This window comes from Carica papaya, chromosome 9 (assembly GCF_054855325.1).
Source record: "Carica papaya isolate Zhongbai chromosome 9, ASM5485532v1, whole genome shotgun sequence".
Taxonomy (NCBI): Eukaryota; Viridiplantae; Streptophyta; class Magnoliopsida; order Brassicales; family Caricaceae; genus Carica; species Carica papaya.
In genome coordinates this window covers 4,765,545-4,782,301 of record NC_142317.1, presented here as the reverse complement: position 1 = coordinate 4,782,301, position 16,757 = coordinate 4,765,545, and the positions used below count along the sequence as shown (strand labels likewise).

At 37.0% G+C, this 16,757-nt stretch overlaps 1 protein-coding gene and 1 long non-coding RNA gene across 5 annotated transcripts; both read right to left on the bottom strand.

Annotated features, from left to right (window-relative positions):
* Window positions 1-967: 967 nt before the first annotated feature.
* Window positions 968-15,595, bottom strand: LOC110820337 (uncharacterized). Of its 4 annotated transcripts, none has more exons than XM_088210807.1 (10): window positions 15,279-15,595; window positions 14,692-14,849; window positions 13,218-13,391; window positions 12,706-13,134; window positions 12,307-12,590; window positions 12,142-12,210; window positions 11,986-12,042; window positions 3,021-3,073; window positions 2,857-2,932; window positions 968-2,262 (listed from the first exon to the last, which is right to left on the bottom strand). In XM_088210807.1, exons 3-10 carry the CDS (start codon window positions 13,227-13,229, stop codon window positions 1,320-1,322), a joined length of 1,923 nt encoding a protein of 640 aa, XP_088066933.1. In that variant the 5' UTR covers window positions 13,230-13,391; window positions 14,692-14,849; window positions 15,279-15,595; the 3' UTR covers window positions 968-1,319. The 4 variants fall into 4 exon arrangements, with proteins under 4 accessions (XP_088066933.1, XP_088066932.1, XP_088066931.1 ...); XM_088210806.1 differs by having other exon boundaries at window positions 14,692-14,844; XM_088210805.1 differs by lacking the exon at window positions 14,692-14,849 and having other exon boundaries at window positions 12,706-12,832; window positions 12,944-13,099; window positions 15,279-15,592.
* LOC148239746 (uncharacterized) lies at window positions 9,125-11,979 on the bottom strand. Its single transcript, XR_015816117.1, has 4 exons — window positions 11,165-11,979; window positions 10,884-10,954; window positions 10,554-10,650; window positions 9,125-9,529 (listed from the first exon to the last, which is right to left on the bottom strand). It is a non-coding gene; the product is annotated as an uncharacterized LOC148239746 (long non-coding RNA).
* Window positions 15,596-16,757: the final 1,162 nt, after the last annotated feature.

Below are 16,757 nucleotides of genomic sequence, written 5' to 3'. Positions count from 1 at the left end.
TATTACAGTTCAAGCTTCCATTAACAAAAAAAAAAAAAAAAAAATGCATTATATTCAATCGGATGACACCGCTAGTGTGCCGCCTATTTATAAGATATTTACAGTTCGATTAGTATATAAATGTCATAACTCAAGATTAAAGAATAAAAAACATGTATCTATATATTCTTAATTCTAGTCATTTTCTTTCACACCATTTAAATGCTCTATTATTTATCTCTTTCCACGGTATTCAAAAGAAATAAAATTTATAAATTTCTTCTTTATACATATCCCATTCCAAGCCCATAACTAATTTATTATTGTTCCTGCAATGCAATAATCCAATTACTTCCGAGCAGACCACACACTATTGTTGACCATACGCAGTAATTTATATGTTATACACCACCAGACACTAAAGAAAAATGTCATTACAAGATTTAGAAGCTTTCTTGCACAGATAACAACTCGAACTTGCATTAATTGGAAATGAAAATAACCGAAACCTCTTTAATCTCCAGTTGGAATATGCGACCCATAATATTAGCTTCTCACGGTAGGGAGCCAACGGCAGAAGCCAGGATAGTTATTTCTTGTCAAATTTATTTGATAAATGCTGTAAATTAATTTCTTTCTGTGACTCCCTGATTGGATCAAATTGTTTTATGGCATCCTGTAAGAGAGTTCCTAGTGCCGCAAATGCAAGAGAAACACAAACCCATAATGAAAAATTTTCATGCAATTGAGCCGTTTAACATCAAGACATCCGGTAAAGTTAGTAGCAAATAGAGGGACTAGAAAACCAAAGCCAAGCTTATTTGTTCCACACAGGAAAAGTAATCACGCATCTTAACAAGGAAACTGACTCAGTGTTACATTTTAACTTGGACAATGTGTGTTCAAGCTATCAGTCAGAATCATACTTCTCATAACATATCCAATATTAACCTAAATCCATATAGTTATAGTGGTTATAGATAAGTAATGCAACAAATGTATATTATACATATCCTCATATTTGTCCGCTGTAGGATTTCCTCTAACATTGTTTTATAAGAATATTTTTCAGAAACTATCCTCTCTATCGTAAGGTTACAAGCACACACTCCCTGATCAAACTTACTTCCTACTACATATGCTCATTTCTAGGTAACCTGCAAGCACCTCACCCAGAAGATGTCTTGTGTACTGAAGCTGTACGGATAATTACAAGGAAGCAGAGAATGCATTTGATTATATACAATAATAGTAATGTTTATCTAAAGATACAACATGCCTGCGATATCCGTGAGCAAAAAATGGAACTGCATGGCTTTTAGGTTTTGTATGTTTCCAACTTATGCACTAACCTGTTCTTTCTTCCTTGGCTTTCCAGCTTTCTGACCCCACTGCCGCTTCTCAGTTGGAGGAGGCTCAACAAGTAGTAAACGCGACATTACATAGGCCAGGAGTTCTTCGCGATGAGAGAATGTAAAGTCTAAGTGGGCATACTCGAATTCATTGTAGGTTGCATCTACACCAGCATCCTTCATCAATGTATAATGCTTTCTCACCATCGAAGGCCGGATTACTCTATCCTTACGTCCAGCAACTAGATCAACAGGGATGTCAATAAGCCCATAGTACTCACCCAGATCCAAAGGTTCTGGAGCTCCATACACATCCATGTTGGCATATGAACTCCCATAATCATACATTCTAAATTTTCCCGAATGTTTCATTTGAGCAAGGTGGTGAGCTACATGGAATGAAACTCCCGGCATATCATTCATATTATAGTGCGGCAACCCCAATACTCCAACCCAATTTGAGCTGTCTCCACCAACAACGTAACTCATTAAGGTCTGAACCAATCCTCCAACCGCAGGATAGTTATGGAAGTCTCGTGCCAACTTATTTAGCAACATGCGGAAGAATCTGGTTGGTATATAGAAACCAGGCACAACTGGTTCCAGAATAGGGCCCAAAAGAAGGAATAGATACTCTACAACTGTAAATACTGGGGGGGAATCATAATGGAAACCAGCAGGTGACAATAACACTAATCTTGAGAGTCTGTGGGGCTTCTCTTCGATTCGGCTTGTTATAACATACATCAGCATCGCAGCCCCTCCCAAACTGTGGCAGATTGCACAGAGTTTATAAGGCTGATCTTCTTTTGTTTCTTCTTCGACATCGGGCTGGCAGATTTTAAGCTCAGATGTCTTAACCTCGTGAATCTTCTCTATCATTGCTGGAAGATCCTCGGTCCCGTGCTCGTTGATTGAGTATCGCCAATACCTGCATTAGGTTGTCATCCCCAACTTAATCAGGAGGAACATACTTCAATATTATGTCTGGAAGACAGGAAAATATGAGCTAAACCATCTCTCTTGCTTTCCCAAGAATAATGTGACAAATGATTTTTATTTTTTTTTTGAAAAAAAAAAGAGGTAATACTAAAAAGCGTGAAAGGAGTGCAAACCATATACCAAAACTTTCAAGTTTGTCAATATATCAATCACTTCCCCCAAATTCTCACTAGTGTAAAGAGGACAACCTTTAATTCAAAAAGCTTATGGTCTGGAACCAAGAATTATTAGTCATATCAAAAAGTCATCCAATGCCCACAAATTAACCAAAAACATCCTATATCTAGATGGTTTGTACTTTCCCACCTCTCTATGAATCTGTAAGTTCAAGTTGAGTGATTAAGTCTCATGTCATTGTTAAAGAGTTTGTTGTGTTATTTGTTGTATTGTTATTGAGTACAAATGCCACTTGATTATTAAAATGTATGAATTCCTACTTTACAAAAGATATCCACAAAATGACAAATGAAAATTAATCAACAACACACTTTGATATAGATTTTTATATATAATGTGAACTCACTGTCGAGAGGTGATCTTTTTATCCACATGTTCTCTGGAAACTAAACCGCGAAAATTCCCTAGGAAAACATCAAAGCCTGCCAAAAGAATGAATTTTCTGTTAGCTTTGCTTCTCTAACATAATTTACTAAAAAAAAAAAAGATAGTACTATGAAAGGCATGAACCTTGATCATAAGCTGCAAAAGCTGGTGAACCAACAATCCCATTAGACACCCAACTGGAAAGTATCAAGTAAACCCATAAGAATGCAGATATCTTAATAAATATGTGATGTAATATTAAGAGAAGAATCTTGCATCATCCAATAATCAATGAAGCCCCAACTTACATCCGATAATAACATCATAGCATACTCTGTTGCCCATTTGGCAGCCTTGTTTAGCAAGAACGAAACTTTATAATAAATTTTCAATAGGTTTAGAATGAAGAAATTCTATAAAAAAAGCATGAAACTCATTTGCAGAAGAATATTAGCATGTTTACAATGTAAACAAATATGTGGCAAATGACTAGCCACATTTCTTTGTGGAATCCCACTAAACATAACTTTTAGCTCTTATTTCTTAAAGAGCTTCCTCAGCAGGTACAACCTTTGTATCAGTTTTAGGAATATCTATTAACTTGCCCAACAGATGTGCCCATTTGAAAACAGCATTTGTGTAGAAATATTATAAATAAATTGTATTTACAATTACTGTTACCGCTTTCTGTTTTCATTTTTGTTAGATAACTTATTGTTAGGATCAGACACTGTAACAGAATGCTAACTGTCATTTGCTGATTATTCCTTCCACTAGCTGTCATTTCCTTCTGTTTTGCCTATAAAATGAGGCACTAATCATTGATGTAATAAGATGAAAAAACAGAGTTTTTCCTACTCTCAAAATCTTCATGGTATCAGAGCTTATCTGATCCAAATTCTTCAGCATCCCCCTCTTGTGTTCAATAGACAACGGATAAACAGACTTCTTCTCCGTCTAAAGTTCTTTCGGGCTTCTATCTTCCAGTGTCTGACAGTCATACTCTCGCTGATCAGGCTTCTTCTTTCGTTACTAGCCATCGACTAAATGGCAGTAACTATCTTCAATGGTCGTCCTTGGTGTTAATGTTCATCCGAGGAAAAGGCCAGAACGAATACTTCATTGGAGAACTCTCACCACCTCCCGCGAATGATCCAAATGCTCAGACATGGAAAGTAGAGAACAATCTTGTTATGCCTTAACTGGTGAACTCAATGACCACCGAAATTGGAGAAAATTTTCTCCTTTATGAGACTGCGCACGATATCTGGGTCGCAATCCGTGAGTTCAATTTCACACGTGACAATACTTCCGCCATCTTCAAAATCAAAGCAAGTCTTCACGACTTGCGCCAATGAGAAAAGACGGTAACTCAATATTATAATTTTATTACCTGAAAATGGCAGCAACTTGAAGCTTTTAAGAAACATGCTTGGAGCTGTCCCAAGGATGTCAGGAGATTTTAAAGCATCGTGGAACATAAAAGAATATTCAAATTCTTCTTCGAATTGAACAAATACCTCGACGAGGTAAGAGGACACATCCTTAGAACCAAACCTCTCCCGAACATCAGAGAGGTGTTCTCTAAGATGGGACGCGAAGAAAGCAGGAAAAAGGTGATGATTGGTGAACTGCAACTCAGCCCTGACCTTACTGAAAGCAGTTCTCTCTCACCCGAGGCTGATGTAGCTCTCACAAGTCGGGTAACTGAACGGAAGGGACAGTCATTGTGCGAGTACTGAAAAAAGTCTAGGCACGTTCGTAGAAGATGCTGGAAGCTTCACGGGAAGCAAGCTGAAAAGAAGACACCAAAGCAGGAGACTCATCGGGCCAATTTTGTCTCAACTAAGGAGGAATCAGCTGTAGCCATTCCTACTAAAAACCCTCTATTTAGTCATAAACAGATCAGCCTCCTCCAAAAAATGTTTTCTCCCAATATGGTTCTCGGTAATGCTTCCACAGCTCACAAAGGTAATTTTTCTTTTCTCTCAACTTATTCCACAAAAAGGAGAATGTGGATTATTAACTCAGATGCTTCTGATCATATGACCGAAGCTATCTCATTATTTAAGGAATACAGTAAGTGCAGAGGTAAATTCTCAATTAAAATTGTTGATGGCTCTAGTTCCTAAGTTGAAAGAACAAGAATAATTGCACTCTTACCCAAGTTAATTTTGTACTATGTGCTATACGTTCCAAATTTGAATTGTAATCTCCTGTCAATAAGCAAACTATCACAGAATTTGAATTGTGTAGCTATATTTAACTCTAATCTGTGTGAATTTCAGGACTTGAACTCGAAGAAAACGATTGGCAATACTAGTATGAATTCGGGTCTTTATCTACTGCAAGCTAACAACTCTTCTCTTAGTAGCAAACTTATCATGCAATATATATTAATTTTAAATATGTAAACAATTTAAATAGGGAATGTCCCATCATGTTATGGCATCACCGTTTAGGATATTCTAATTTCTTATACTTGAAAAAGTTATTTTCTACTTTGTTTTGAAATAAAAATCCACATTCCTTTCAATGCAAAATATGTCAATTGTCTAAACATATTCGAAATTCATTTCTCAGTTCAGTTTACAAACCCACAAAACTTTTTTCATTAATCCATAATGATGTATGGGATCCCTCTCGGGTTACTAATATCACCGAGACAAAATATTTTATATCTTTTGTTGATGACCACACTAAAATTACTTGAATTTTTCTCATGAAAAAAAAATCTGAAGTTGACCAAATTTTTCAAAAATTTCATACTATTATTCAAAATCAATTTCATACTAAAATTCAAGTATTAAGATCAGACAATAAGTGTGAATACTTTGAAACCACTTTGAGCCAATACTTTTCTGACTACGGTATTATTCATCAAAGTTCCTGTGTTAATACCCCACAACAAAATAGCATAACCGAACGAAAAAATAAACACATTCTTAAAGTGGCGCGATCAATTATGTTCACTACCCACATTTCAAAATTTCTTTGGGGAGAGTCTGTTCTCACCGCTACACACTTGATAAACCGCATGCCCTCCCGAACTCTCGCATTTCGAGCACCCTATGATATACTCTTGAAGGCCTTTCCACAATCTCATATCCTTCATACCCTTCCCTACAAAGTTTTCGGTTATGTATCCTATGTCCATATTCATGCTCACCTCAGGGGTAAACTTGACCCAATAGCCATTAAATGTGTTTTTGTTGGATATTCATCAAGTCAAAAAAGATATAAATATTTTTGTCCCGAGACCTGTCGTTTCTACAACACTATAAATGTTACTTTTTTTTGAAAACCAGTCGTTATATCCCACTACTGATATTTAGGGGGGAAAGTATTAATTAGGAATATCAAGTATGGGATATAAGTACACCACCTCTCATCTCTCTTCCCCTCACTATTCCCAAGTCCTCATCAAATTTCGCTGAAACTAGTAACAAAGAGTCTGAATCTGAACTTGTACCTACTGCAATCAACAAAGAGTTACTTATCTATACTAAGAGAAATAAAGCTCTACTTGATAAAGATTCTTAACCAACAACACATTGCCATGAATCTATTCCAGTTCCAAGTAGTAAAGACACATCAGGTAACAAGTTTTCAGGCACAACTTCTGATACTATCACTATTACTGACCATGATACTAAGTTACTTATTGCTTTGCGTAAAGGAATTCGATCTTGTATTAAACATCCTATACAAGATTATATTTCATTCAACAACTTGTCTTCAAAGTATCATTCATATGTAAAAGCTTGATGGCAGCTCCACTGAACCTAAAACAATTTATGAAGTCTTTGCACTACCAGAGTGGAGAGGTGCTATTCAAGAAGAGATCAGGGCCCTAGAAAAAAATAAGACTTGGGAACTGACAAAACTTCCATCTGGAAAACATAGTGGGGTGCAAATAGATATTCACTACAAAACACAATCCTGATGGAAGTGTGAAATGGTACAAAACTCGTTTAGTGGCTAAAGGCTTCACTCAGTTCTACGAGATAGACTATCAGGAGACATTCGCCCCAGTGGCTAAGCACAATATTATCCGGGTATTACTCTCTCTTGCTTCTAATTTTGATTGGCCTCTCTGTCAACTTGATATAAAGAATGCATTTCTCAATGGAAATTTAGAAGAAGAGGTATATATGAAAGTTCCTCTGGACCTTGAGACCACATATGAATCTCACAAGGTATGCAAACTCAGAAAGACACTCTATGGTCTAAAACAATCTCCGAGAGCTTGGTTTGATAGATTCACCAAAGCAATTAAACATATGGGCTGTGAGCAGTGTCAGTCTGATCGTACTTTGTTTGTCAAAAACAGTATCTCTGGTAAGAAAGTTATCCTAATTGTTTATATTGATAATATTATTTTAACAGGTGATAATATAGAAAAAATTCATAAACTCAAAATTTTTCTTGTAACGGAATTTGAGATAAAAGATCTTGGAGCACTCAATTATTTTCTGATAATGGAATTTGCTCGTTTTAAAAAGGGATATTTGTGTCACAACGGAAATATGTTCTTAACTTGCTGAAAGAAACAAAGATACTTGGGTGTAAACCAACAGAAACACCCATGGAAACGACTACAAAAGTTGAATTTAAAACCGATGGCAAGCCAGTTGATAAAGAAAGATATTAGAAACTTGTGGGCAAACTCATTTATCTCGCTCATATTAGACTTGACATCAGTTTCACTGTAAGTACTGCAAGTCAATTCATGAACCAACTTACTAATAATCATATAAATATAGTATATCGGATCCTAAGATATCTTAAGAAAACTCCAGGACAAGAACTATTTTTCCAAAAACAATGAATAAGAATATTGAAATCTATACAGATGCAGATTGGACGGGTTCTGTAACTGACAGAATATCTACATCTGGGTATTGTACTTATGTTTGGGGAAACTTAGTCACTTGATGGAACAAGAAACAATCTGTTGTGTTACAAAATAGTGTAGAAGCTAAATTTCGGTCACTTGCTTATGGAATATGCGAGGAAGTTTGGTTAAAAAGGGTTCTAATGAAAATAAAATTCTCAGTTACTACTCCCATGAAAGTGTGGTGCGACAATCAATCAATAATCAGCATAGCTAAAAATCCTGTACATCATGATCGAACTAAACATGTGGAGATAGATAAGCACTTTATCAGAGAGAAGATTGAAGATCAAACCATTACAATACTCCATGTTCCTACAAGTCAGCAAACTACAGATATTTTAACAAAGGCACTTCTCAAAAGATCCTTTAACGAATTGATATCCAATCTAGGCTCACTCAACATTTATGCAACCTAAATTAAGAGGGAGTATAGAAATATTAGAAATAAATTGTATTTACAATTATTGTTACTGCTTTCCATTTTCATTTTTGTTAGACAGCTTATTGTTAGGATCAGACACTGTAACAGAATGCTAGTTGTCATTTGTTGATTATTCTTAAGCTATCTGTCATTTCCCTCTGTTTTGCTTATAAAATAAGACACTAATCATTGATGTAATAAGATGAAAAAATGAGTTTTTCCTACTCTCAAAATCTTCAATTTGTCTTAAAGGCTGCAATCTTTTTATAGACTTTCCTTCTCCTTGCAGATAAGAAAAATCTTATCTTTACACATAATTAAACATCTTGCTTAATTACCCTACAAAGATTGGTTGCTTTTGCTTCTACAATAGATGGGAGTGAAAAAATCACCCCACAAAGATTTTATAAGTTCTTTTAATTGCATTGGCAAAAATGTTAATTTCTTTTTCCTCCAAGGGATCTTCTTTCTAGCAAGTGTAAGAACAATATCAGAAGAAAATAGTTAATAAATGATGTCGTCAACAAAGTAGCAGACATTAATGAGAGAGGTAAAAACTGCAAAGCAACAACTAAAGCAAAACTATACAGGTGGGAGAGCTTAATTTTGTAAAATATGAAGCAACCTTTTAGCTGAACCTCAAGTAAGACTGTATGCAACTTGGCCAAGCTTCTAAACCTCATGTCTATGGAGCAACTTGGCCAGTCCCAACCAGTCAGTACCTCAACTAGCTGGTTACAAATAGCAAGCTTTTTCTTAAAATAATTTAAAACAATATAACACTTTAAATATTTTTAGTTTTTTTGAAATGAAATAAAGGAATGATATTTTATAGAGAAGGATGTTTTAGAAATATAAAAATTCAGATAATGCATTGACAATAACACTTGACTAACTGGAGGTAACTGTCGAATAAAATGCAGAAGGTGAACTAATCAACGAAAATATATATATATATTTGAAAGTACAGAAGGCAAGTTTAGGTCATGTCATGTCTACTACAAACCTACCTTCATCCTTGATGTCTACCTTGAACCCAAAAGGAGACTATCAATGATGACACCAAGCTGCCATTACTAGCTATATTTACGTATTATCTGTAACGACCCTGAAAATTCTAAATGAAATGTATATTAAAAATATCAAATGCGGAAGCGAAGTCAAAATTTGATTAACATCCCTTACACTGAAACCAGAAAAACGTGCTCGAAATATAAAAGATCAAATTAACTAAAAGAGAAATTCGAAAGTAAAGCTATGAATATGACTTTGGAATCTTTAGGCGTCCCCTTCGTCGTCTTCTTGCGGAACGGGCTCGGGAACAATGTCCTCCTGATATGAAATGATTAAATAAGGAATGAGCTACACTAGCCCAGTAAGGACATCACGATATCTCACCGTCACGGAGGTAAAGGTGGGTAGAAAACACAAAAAGACCAATGGAGCATAATTTACAATAAACTCATTTATCAGTAATAAAACCTTTTACCATTCACTTACCTCGGTGAAATTCATAAAACAATATACGAAAGCAATAACATTATCATCATCATGAAATACTTATCACGTCCTTGCAATTCAATCATTTCACAATTTCTTTTCCTCATTCACCAGCCTACTAGTATCCATGGGGATCCATAGGGGTCCCGCTACCCGTTACCCTTAATACTTGTAATCAGATTCCAGGGCCGTCCCCATACCCCGTCCGGTATGGGCGCCAAAACTGTAAACCTCAATACCCCGTCCGGTATGGGCGCCAAACTGGCCGTCCCCATACCCCGTCCGGTATGGGCGCCAAAACTGTAAACCTCAATACCCCGTCCGGTATGAGGGTGAAACGGGCCGTCCCCATACCCCGTCCGGTATGGGCGCCAAAACACATAAGATCTCCATACCCCGTCCGGTATGGGAGACCACAATCCCGGTGGGGTCCCCTACGGACTCGGTGCGTCCACCATCTCCCAGGATATCTACTCAGGCTGACCACCTTACAAAATTATCAATTTATACAATCTTCCATTCTTCTTTCCCTCAATCAGCATCATCAATTCGCATTTAGATAAGCAAAACAGTAATTCATGCCAAACAGACAACATACAGCATCGGTATTTCAGTCATTCAACCAATAATCAATATAACAGTAAGATTTGCACACGAAACTATAAAATGAAAACATCAAGGCTCATACTGCATTTAATACTAAAAATTGGATCAAACAATAACAGACCAACATTGTATCAGACTCGGGCTCCATTGGCAACCTCAATCAATTATACATCTATAAAGTCTCAAAATACCGTTTAATTATTTATTAAGCTTTAATACCGTGATAGAAAATAGGGTGAGGGGTCCTTACTCGTTTCGGGATCCGAACACGGCTTCACAGTGCGCCTACAGGCTGTCCCAAATTTTCCCTGAATTTTTCTCGGGGAACTGAAACGCACTACTGGTACCTGCACGTGTTCCAAAAAAATCCCAAATTAGGCCCAGGGCCCCTTTTGGCCCAAATCGCAACTCCGGCACGGCGGCTCCGCCGTGCTCCGGCGACGGCGCCGCCACTTGCGGCGGCGGTTTGCCTCGGGTTGGCCGTTTCCGGCCGAATTCGGCCACACTCGCATTGGTTCCTGCGATAAAACAACCCTACGGCCCTCGGGGGGCCGAAAATTTACGGAAAACCGAAGCTTACCGGCGGCGGGGCTCTCGGGTGCGCCGGCTCTCCGGTGAAGTTCGTGTTTTGGTGATTTGGCTCCAATCAACCTGTAGAGAAAAGAATGGTGATCACGGTGATATAAAAATTGCATTAAACGGAGGCCGGGAAGGGCCTCATCAGAGGTAAAAACCAAGAAGGGGCGCGGCGGCGCCGCCGGCTTTCGGCCGTGTTTTCCGGCCGTTTGGCCGGAATTTTGGCTCCGATTTGGCCACTGGGAAAATCAGCGTGGAAAAACGAGTCGGGAGTATGAAATTTACCTCGATCGGCGGTCGGAAATCCCTCCGGTGCGGCGGCGGGTGGCGGCAGCCGGCTTCTGGTTCGTCTTCTCCGGCGAGCGGCAGGCGGCTAGGGTTTGTGGTCTGGTGTGGGGGTTCTATTTATAACCCTTTGCCCTTTTGATCTCAGCCGTCCATTTTGTTTTAATCTGGACCGTCCGTTTTTGATTAAATCTGGGTCGTCCGTGCGATTAAATCTGAGTCGTCCGATCGCACGCTTGATCTGGGCCGTCCGATCGCACCTACGCGGATCGCCAACGTGGCCCGTTTCGGAACAACGTGGTCTTGCCACGTGGCAGATCCCGGTTGGCCGGGACTGCTGACGTGGCTTTTTTTTTTTTTTTTTGCCCCTTTCCGGGCGCTACATTATCCATATCCATCTTTCTCATTTTTTTCTCTGACAAATCTTCCTAGATCTTACACAAAGAACTATCCGCTAACATACACACATTGGCAATTCCTCCTTAAGCAAATTTCTCCCATGGTTATCATTGCCAGTTCTGATAAACAAAGGAAAAATCTTCTTATCCCCCTTCACACATGTTAAGGACTTAAGGCCATATCAGTGCTAGGAGGAAGCAAATATGAAAGGAGGATAATGTGTTAGTGAAGCCAACATTGGCAGAGAAAGCATATTTGTGTGTACAACCCACAACCTTAAAACTGGCCAACCTAAATTTGAAGGAATACTAGCCACTGAGGCAAGAGCCTAGTTGCCAGAAAGAATTTATGTAAATTCCAAGAAACCAATGTCATCAAAGAACTGGAAAGCCTATAGAGGGAAAGGACGGAAAATATCTCACCCCATAGATGAATCCAAAATCCCATGTTGTAAGTAAACGGCTTTCTGAGCATCACGTCTGTAAGCACGACAAAGAAAACATCAGCACAATGCAAATATCATAACCATCTGAATGGAAGCAACATCAAGAGGGAAAAAAATAAAAGAGAGAACATACCTAGGAATCCTTTCCAAAAGAAGGACATAGCCATCAGAAGTAATCACTCGAATAGCTTCATATGGGTACCTAATACACAGAGAATAATGAGAAACGTAAAAAAGATGAAGAATGCCATTCATAAAAAAAATCAACTAGATAAAGGTAATATCAAATTTTCCTTACCCTAGTTCTGTTATGACGTCCTGACATGTCCGAGCATCAGTATTCAGAGATTGATGAAAGGAAGAAGTCCTTTCTGCGAGAGCTGGATCATCCTCTCCAAGAGTCGTTGTGGGTACAGAATCATCCAAACCAGTATCACTACTTTCTGAAATCCCAGCACTCAAAGGAAAAAACCATCTTAAGAGAATTCTGCACGCTTCTGATGGAGACAGAAGAAAATGTGCAGCCTTGTGGAAAAAATCAAATATTGTTTCTATGAAGATCTCGATGGCTAGGTGAAGATCCTGGTCAACAGATCATTAAAATACGTAAACATGACTACAGAAAAACATACAAATAATGAACGGTTAATGAAAGCACAATCTCCTAAGACAAAATAAATATTGTCAATGAAGGAACCTCAATGACACCACGTCTCCTGTCCGTGGTACGATGAACGACATGGTCCTTCAAAGTGCCTGTTTTCCTGAAAGAACGTCTTGGGGAAGGCTGATAACCTTCTTGGTCAGAAGGAGTTTTTGACCTCCTAGCATAAGATAAATGGAACAGATGAAGAGGTATCCTCAAGAAGAATTTTGCTGGTAACAGAATCCACGAAAATATGTATGTGATCCATTCCGTCCAATGTGTTTCATACTTAGCAAAAGTACTTGAGCGAGAAAACCGTGAACTGCGAGATGATGGTGTTGCAGGATATATTCCATCACTATCTTCTCCGGAAGAATAATCCAAGCTTGAAGTATCAGAATCAACAGAAAGCTCATGGATAAACTGGTTGAATGAGGACACCCCACTATCACCACATACAAAATTCAGAAACATGAGCAACTAAAATGTCAGTGATTCACTTGGGAGCTGACAGTATAGAGCAAATCTAAAGTGAAAACTGATTACAGCATTTTCCCACTTACTTCTCCATCCATCGTGGAAAACGAGGTCCACGGAAAGTTGGTCTGAGCTCCCAACCATGAATACCTTCCAGAATAGAAGCCTTCCCAGGCAGAAGGGTCAAAAGAAGTGCTGATACTCCATTTATCACTCTTGCAATGTTATTTAATGACTCGTAAGTGACTGTCTTCACAGATCTGCATCAAAATAGAAAGCAGAATAAATGCTCAAGATATTTTCCATTAAACAACGAAGAAGCTGAAGAAAATAATCAACAAAACCATCTAGCTTCTATTAACACCACCAAAAGTGAAATGAAACTGTAATTTTTAAAATTATCATAATTTTTTTTCTTTTTTTGAGATTGGTGTCTTAGAAAAACTGTCGAACAGATGCCTGAGTTCAACCTACACTTGCCTCATGATTCTACCAGTTGCAGAGTCAAATCTTTTAGGTATGTTTTAGAACTAACCAAACCAAATGTCTCAGAAAGGGTTAGCAGCCTCAATTACCATGCTCGGCTCCTCCCAAAAAAAAAAAGAAAAACCAGGAGAAAATGAGCTCCAAGAGAACTCAGGAAACAAGGCTTCCACTCATAGCCAATTAATTGACAAAAATCCCAGCCATAACGTATCTGGTCTCATGGTCCTATATCCCCTTCTTCACTGCCATGGAATACATATAAAAGCAACTCCTGGTAAAATACAGTCCTCCAATGATCTCCATGAATGTCTCGGGAGCATTCATGCCTTTTTTATTTCTTCAATTTCAGCCTTTGCTTTATCAATATAATCACGAAGGTTATAAATGTTCTTTCTAACACATGAATTACTGAAAGTTCGCATTATTATCATCTTTGTTAAAATCAACCCCCCCGACTCTTCTAGAAAAAGCCAACTCCACTACACAGCCATTCATTAATTGCTCCACCTTCAACTTAACAGATTATCTCAGTTGACATTTTAACCAAAAAGTACTTCTCCAAAGGAATCTTCTTGGTACAATTATAGAAGTCATTATGAAGGGAAAACAGTAGTTAATTCAAGCAGTATGGCGATGAAGTTTGTAAGATGGTTTTTTACAGAGATTTCTCACCCATGTTCCTTTAAAAAAAGACTTCAGACAAAGAAAAAGGAAATATTCTGTCTACCCCCCCAGTTTCCAACATCGATCATAATATTCCAATAAAAACAAGAATTCATCTCCATATCCATGTGTACCACCATGGGTTTGTATTTCCAAATGGAATATGATATAAGGTTTCTAAATTGCCACTTATATTACAGGCCATCCTCACAAGTCCCAGATCACTCCATCTTTTATTTTCATAACTTCACTCGTTAAAATAAAAGTCAATTTCCTCAGACGATGCACATATACAACAGAAAAGAAAATGAAGTAGAAGGCAAGTGTTATATATCTTGACCGGAACTAAATCAAGCTAACTCATTTAACCTCCAACAAAAATTTGTTTAGTTTCAGGTACATGATACCTACCATTGCCAAATATTACATGGGAGCTAGAGGCACTTCACATCTCTGATCCGACAAAGAACACCTCCCTCATATTTCCTGTCCAACGTCACTTCTCTTTACTCCATTTGAACGAGAGAGCATCATCCTTCCCTACTAAAACAAAACTTCCCCATCCTTCACTACCACCAACAGAACGCATAGCTTAAAAGTCCACTTCGACGTCTTTGATAATCATTCTACGAATTACGCTAATAATGTAATAAAAATTCACATTTCCCTCCCCATAAAACCCTTGAAACGAACCGGAAAAATCATAGCATGCAGAATATGGGGCAAACAAAGCATAGGCATAAACAGTATCTGAACGAACCAGAACAATCAACAAATCCAGAGGAAAAGGGCCCTCGTTGTCTTTTTTTTTTTTTCCAATCAAATTCGAGTTCGCCATCAAACATAAGCAAATCCTCTTGGAGAAAAAAAAATCAAACAAATAAAATAAAAAAAAGAGCAGAATTCATGAAACACCGGAATCGCAATCCAATCCAGACATTCAAAGCCTAGATAGATGTGAAGCGAGATAGAGGAAGAGAGGGATGGAGAGGACTCACTCTTTGGTTACAGCGAGGACGTTGTCAACGAGTCGCTGCATAACTTAGATTCTCAATTCCTGATTTTCGATATCGCGATCCAAGGAAACACAAATCTATCTGCTATCAGTATACAGCCACATGTAAATTTATATATGTACTCCTACACGTATACGTAAATATATGTCAAAAATGAAGCGGAGAAGCTTTAATTTGTCAAACCAGGAGGAGAGAGAAGGAAGGAATCTGGATAAGGAGACCCGCGATTCTGAAAAAAGGAAAGCAACGGCGATTCCTGCCGTCCAGATGAGAGAAGTCGGTTACTCGGACGGTTTCCTGTCCGGAAGTACACGTGGAGAGCTGTGATGGGATGATACCGATACGTGTCTGTCGTCTACCTTGATGAGCATTTGCATGTGCTGAAAGCTCTAGTTCTGGTCTACGTGTCCGTCATTTGGGGGTCTTGGGCCCACAGCTCCTTCCAGTCACTGAACGGCAACGTGAAAATTGGAATTCATGTTTTTTTTTAAAAAATAATAATAATAATAATAAGTCGATTCCTAATAGGCCTGTTTGGTTGGCGAGAAAACACGAGTCCTGATCCGGTCTAGTTTCTTATTCCTAGAAAAAATAAATTATAAATCTAGAAAAAGGATCTTTCATAGTTAAATAAAATGATGTAAATAAATATGATATTAATGAGACTGGAATTTATTACTTCATAACAACTCTGTAGACTGTTTCTTCTAAAGCTAACTTACTGTACATTTATAAAATATATTTATTTAAAGAAATATAAATATTTTTAATACAATATAATACATATTAAACTTTAAATAGATAGAAGTCGAACTTAATTATTTAAAATAGATGAGAATAAAAATAATTATTTATTAATTTCAGTAATTAAGTAAATGACCACTAACTTGATATATATATTTTTTTAATCAATTCATAATAGTTAAAACGAATTGAAATAATATATAAAATAATAAATAATTATTACTAAAGAAAAATATATATTGATAGAGTTGATAATTTTAAAATATATTAGAAAATTATTATATTTTATGAGAATTAAAGAATAATAATTGAAACGATTATCAATATTTAATTATCATGAATATATTTTGTATTCTTATCTCGTATATAAAATGAGTACAAATTTCTCTTTCATACGAGTTTTCTACTAAAAAAAATTTAAAAATTCTTATGTATAGTAGTTAGGTAAAGAGAATAACTGAGTTAAAAAATTAAAAATTTTATTAATAGATCTCTCATTTACGTTATAGTTGCATTATATTTGACGTAAACTTTAACTTTTTATTATTTTTTCTTTTATTAAAATATGTTGAATTCAATAAAAAGTAACTTTCACATTAAATATTCTTCTAATATTGTATGAAAAATGTAAATAATTTAATATGTATTATTTTTATAATATTTTTTAATAGTATATTTGATGTAAATAAAATGTAATTATGATTTTTTGAAAAAATT

What these genes read in the sequence shown, in the direction of transcription:
- LOC110820337 (XM_088210804.1), bottom strand. Translation starts at nt 15,319, where the DNA reads ATGCAGCGACTCGTTGACAACGTCCTCGCTGTAACCAAAGA. An exon ending in TTTTGCAGCTTATGATCAAG is followed by an intron (nt 2,933 to 3,020) that starts GTTCATGCCTTT and finishes TTCTTTTGGCAG; the next exon opens with GCTTTGATGTTTTCCTAGGG. An exon ending in AAAAAGATCACCTCTCGACA is followed by an intron (nt 2,263 to 2,856) that starts GTGAGTTCACAT and finishes AACCTAATGCAG; the next exon opens with GTATTGGCGATACTCAATCA.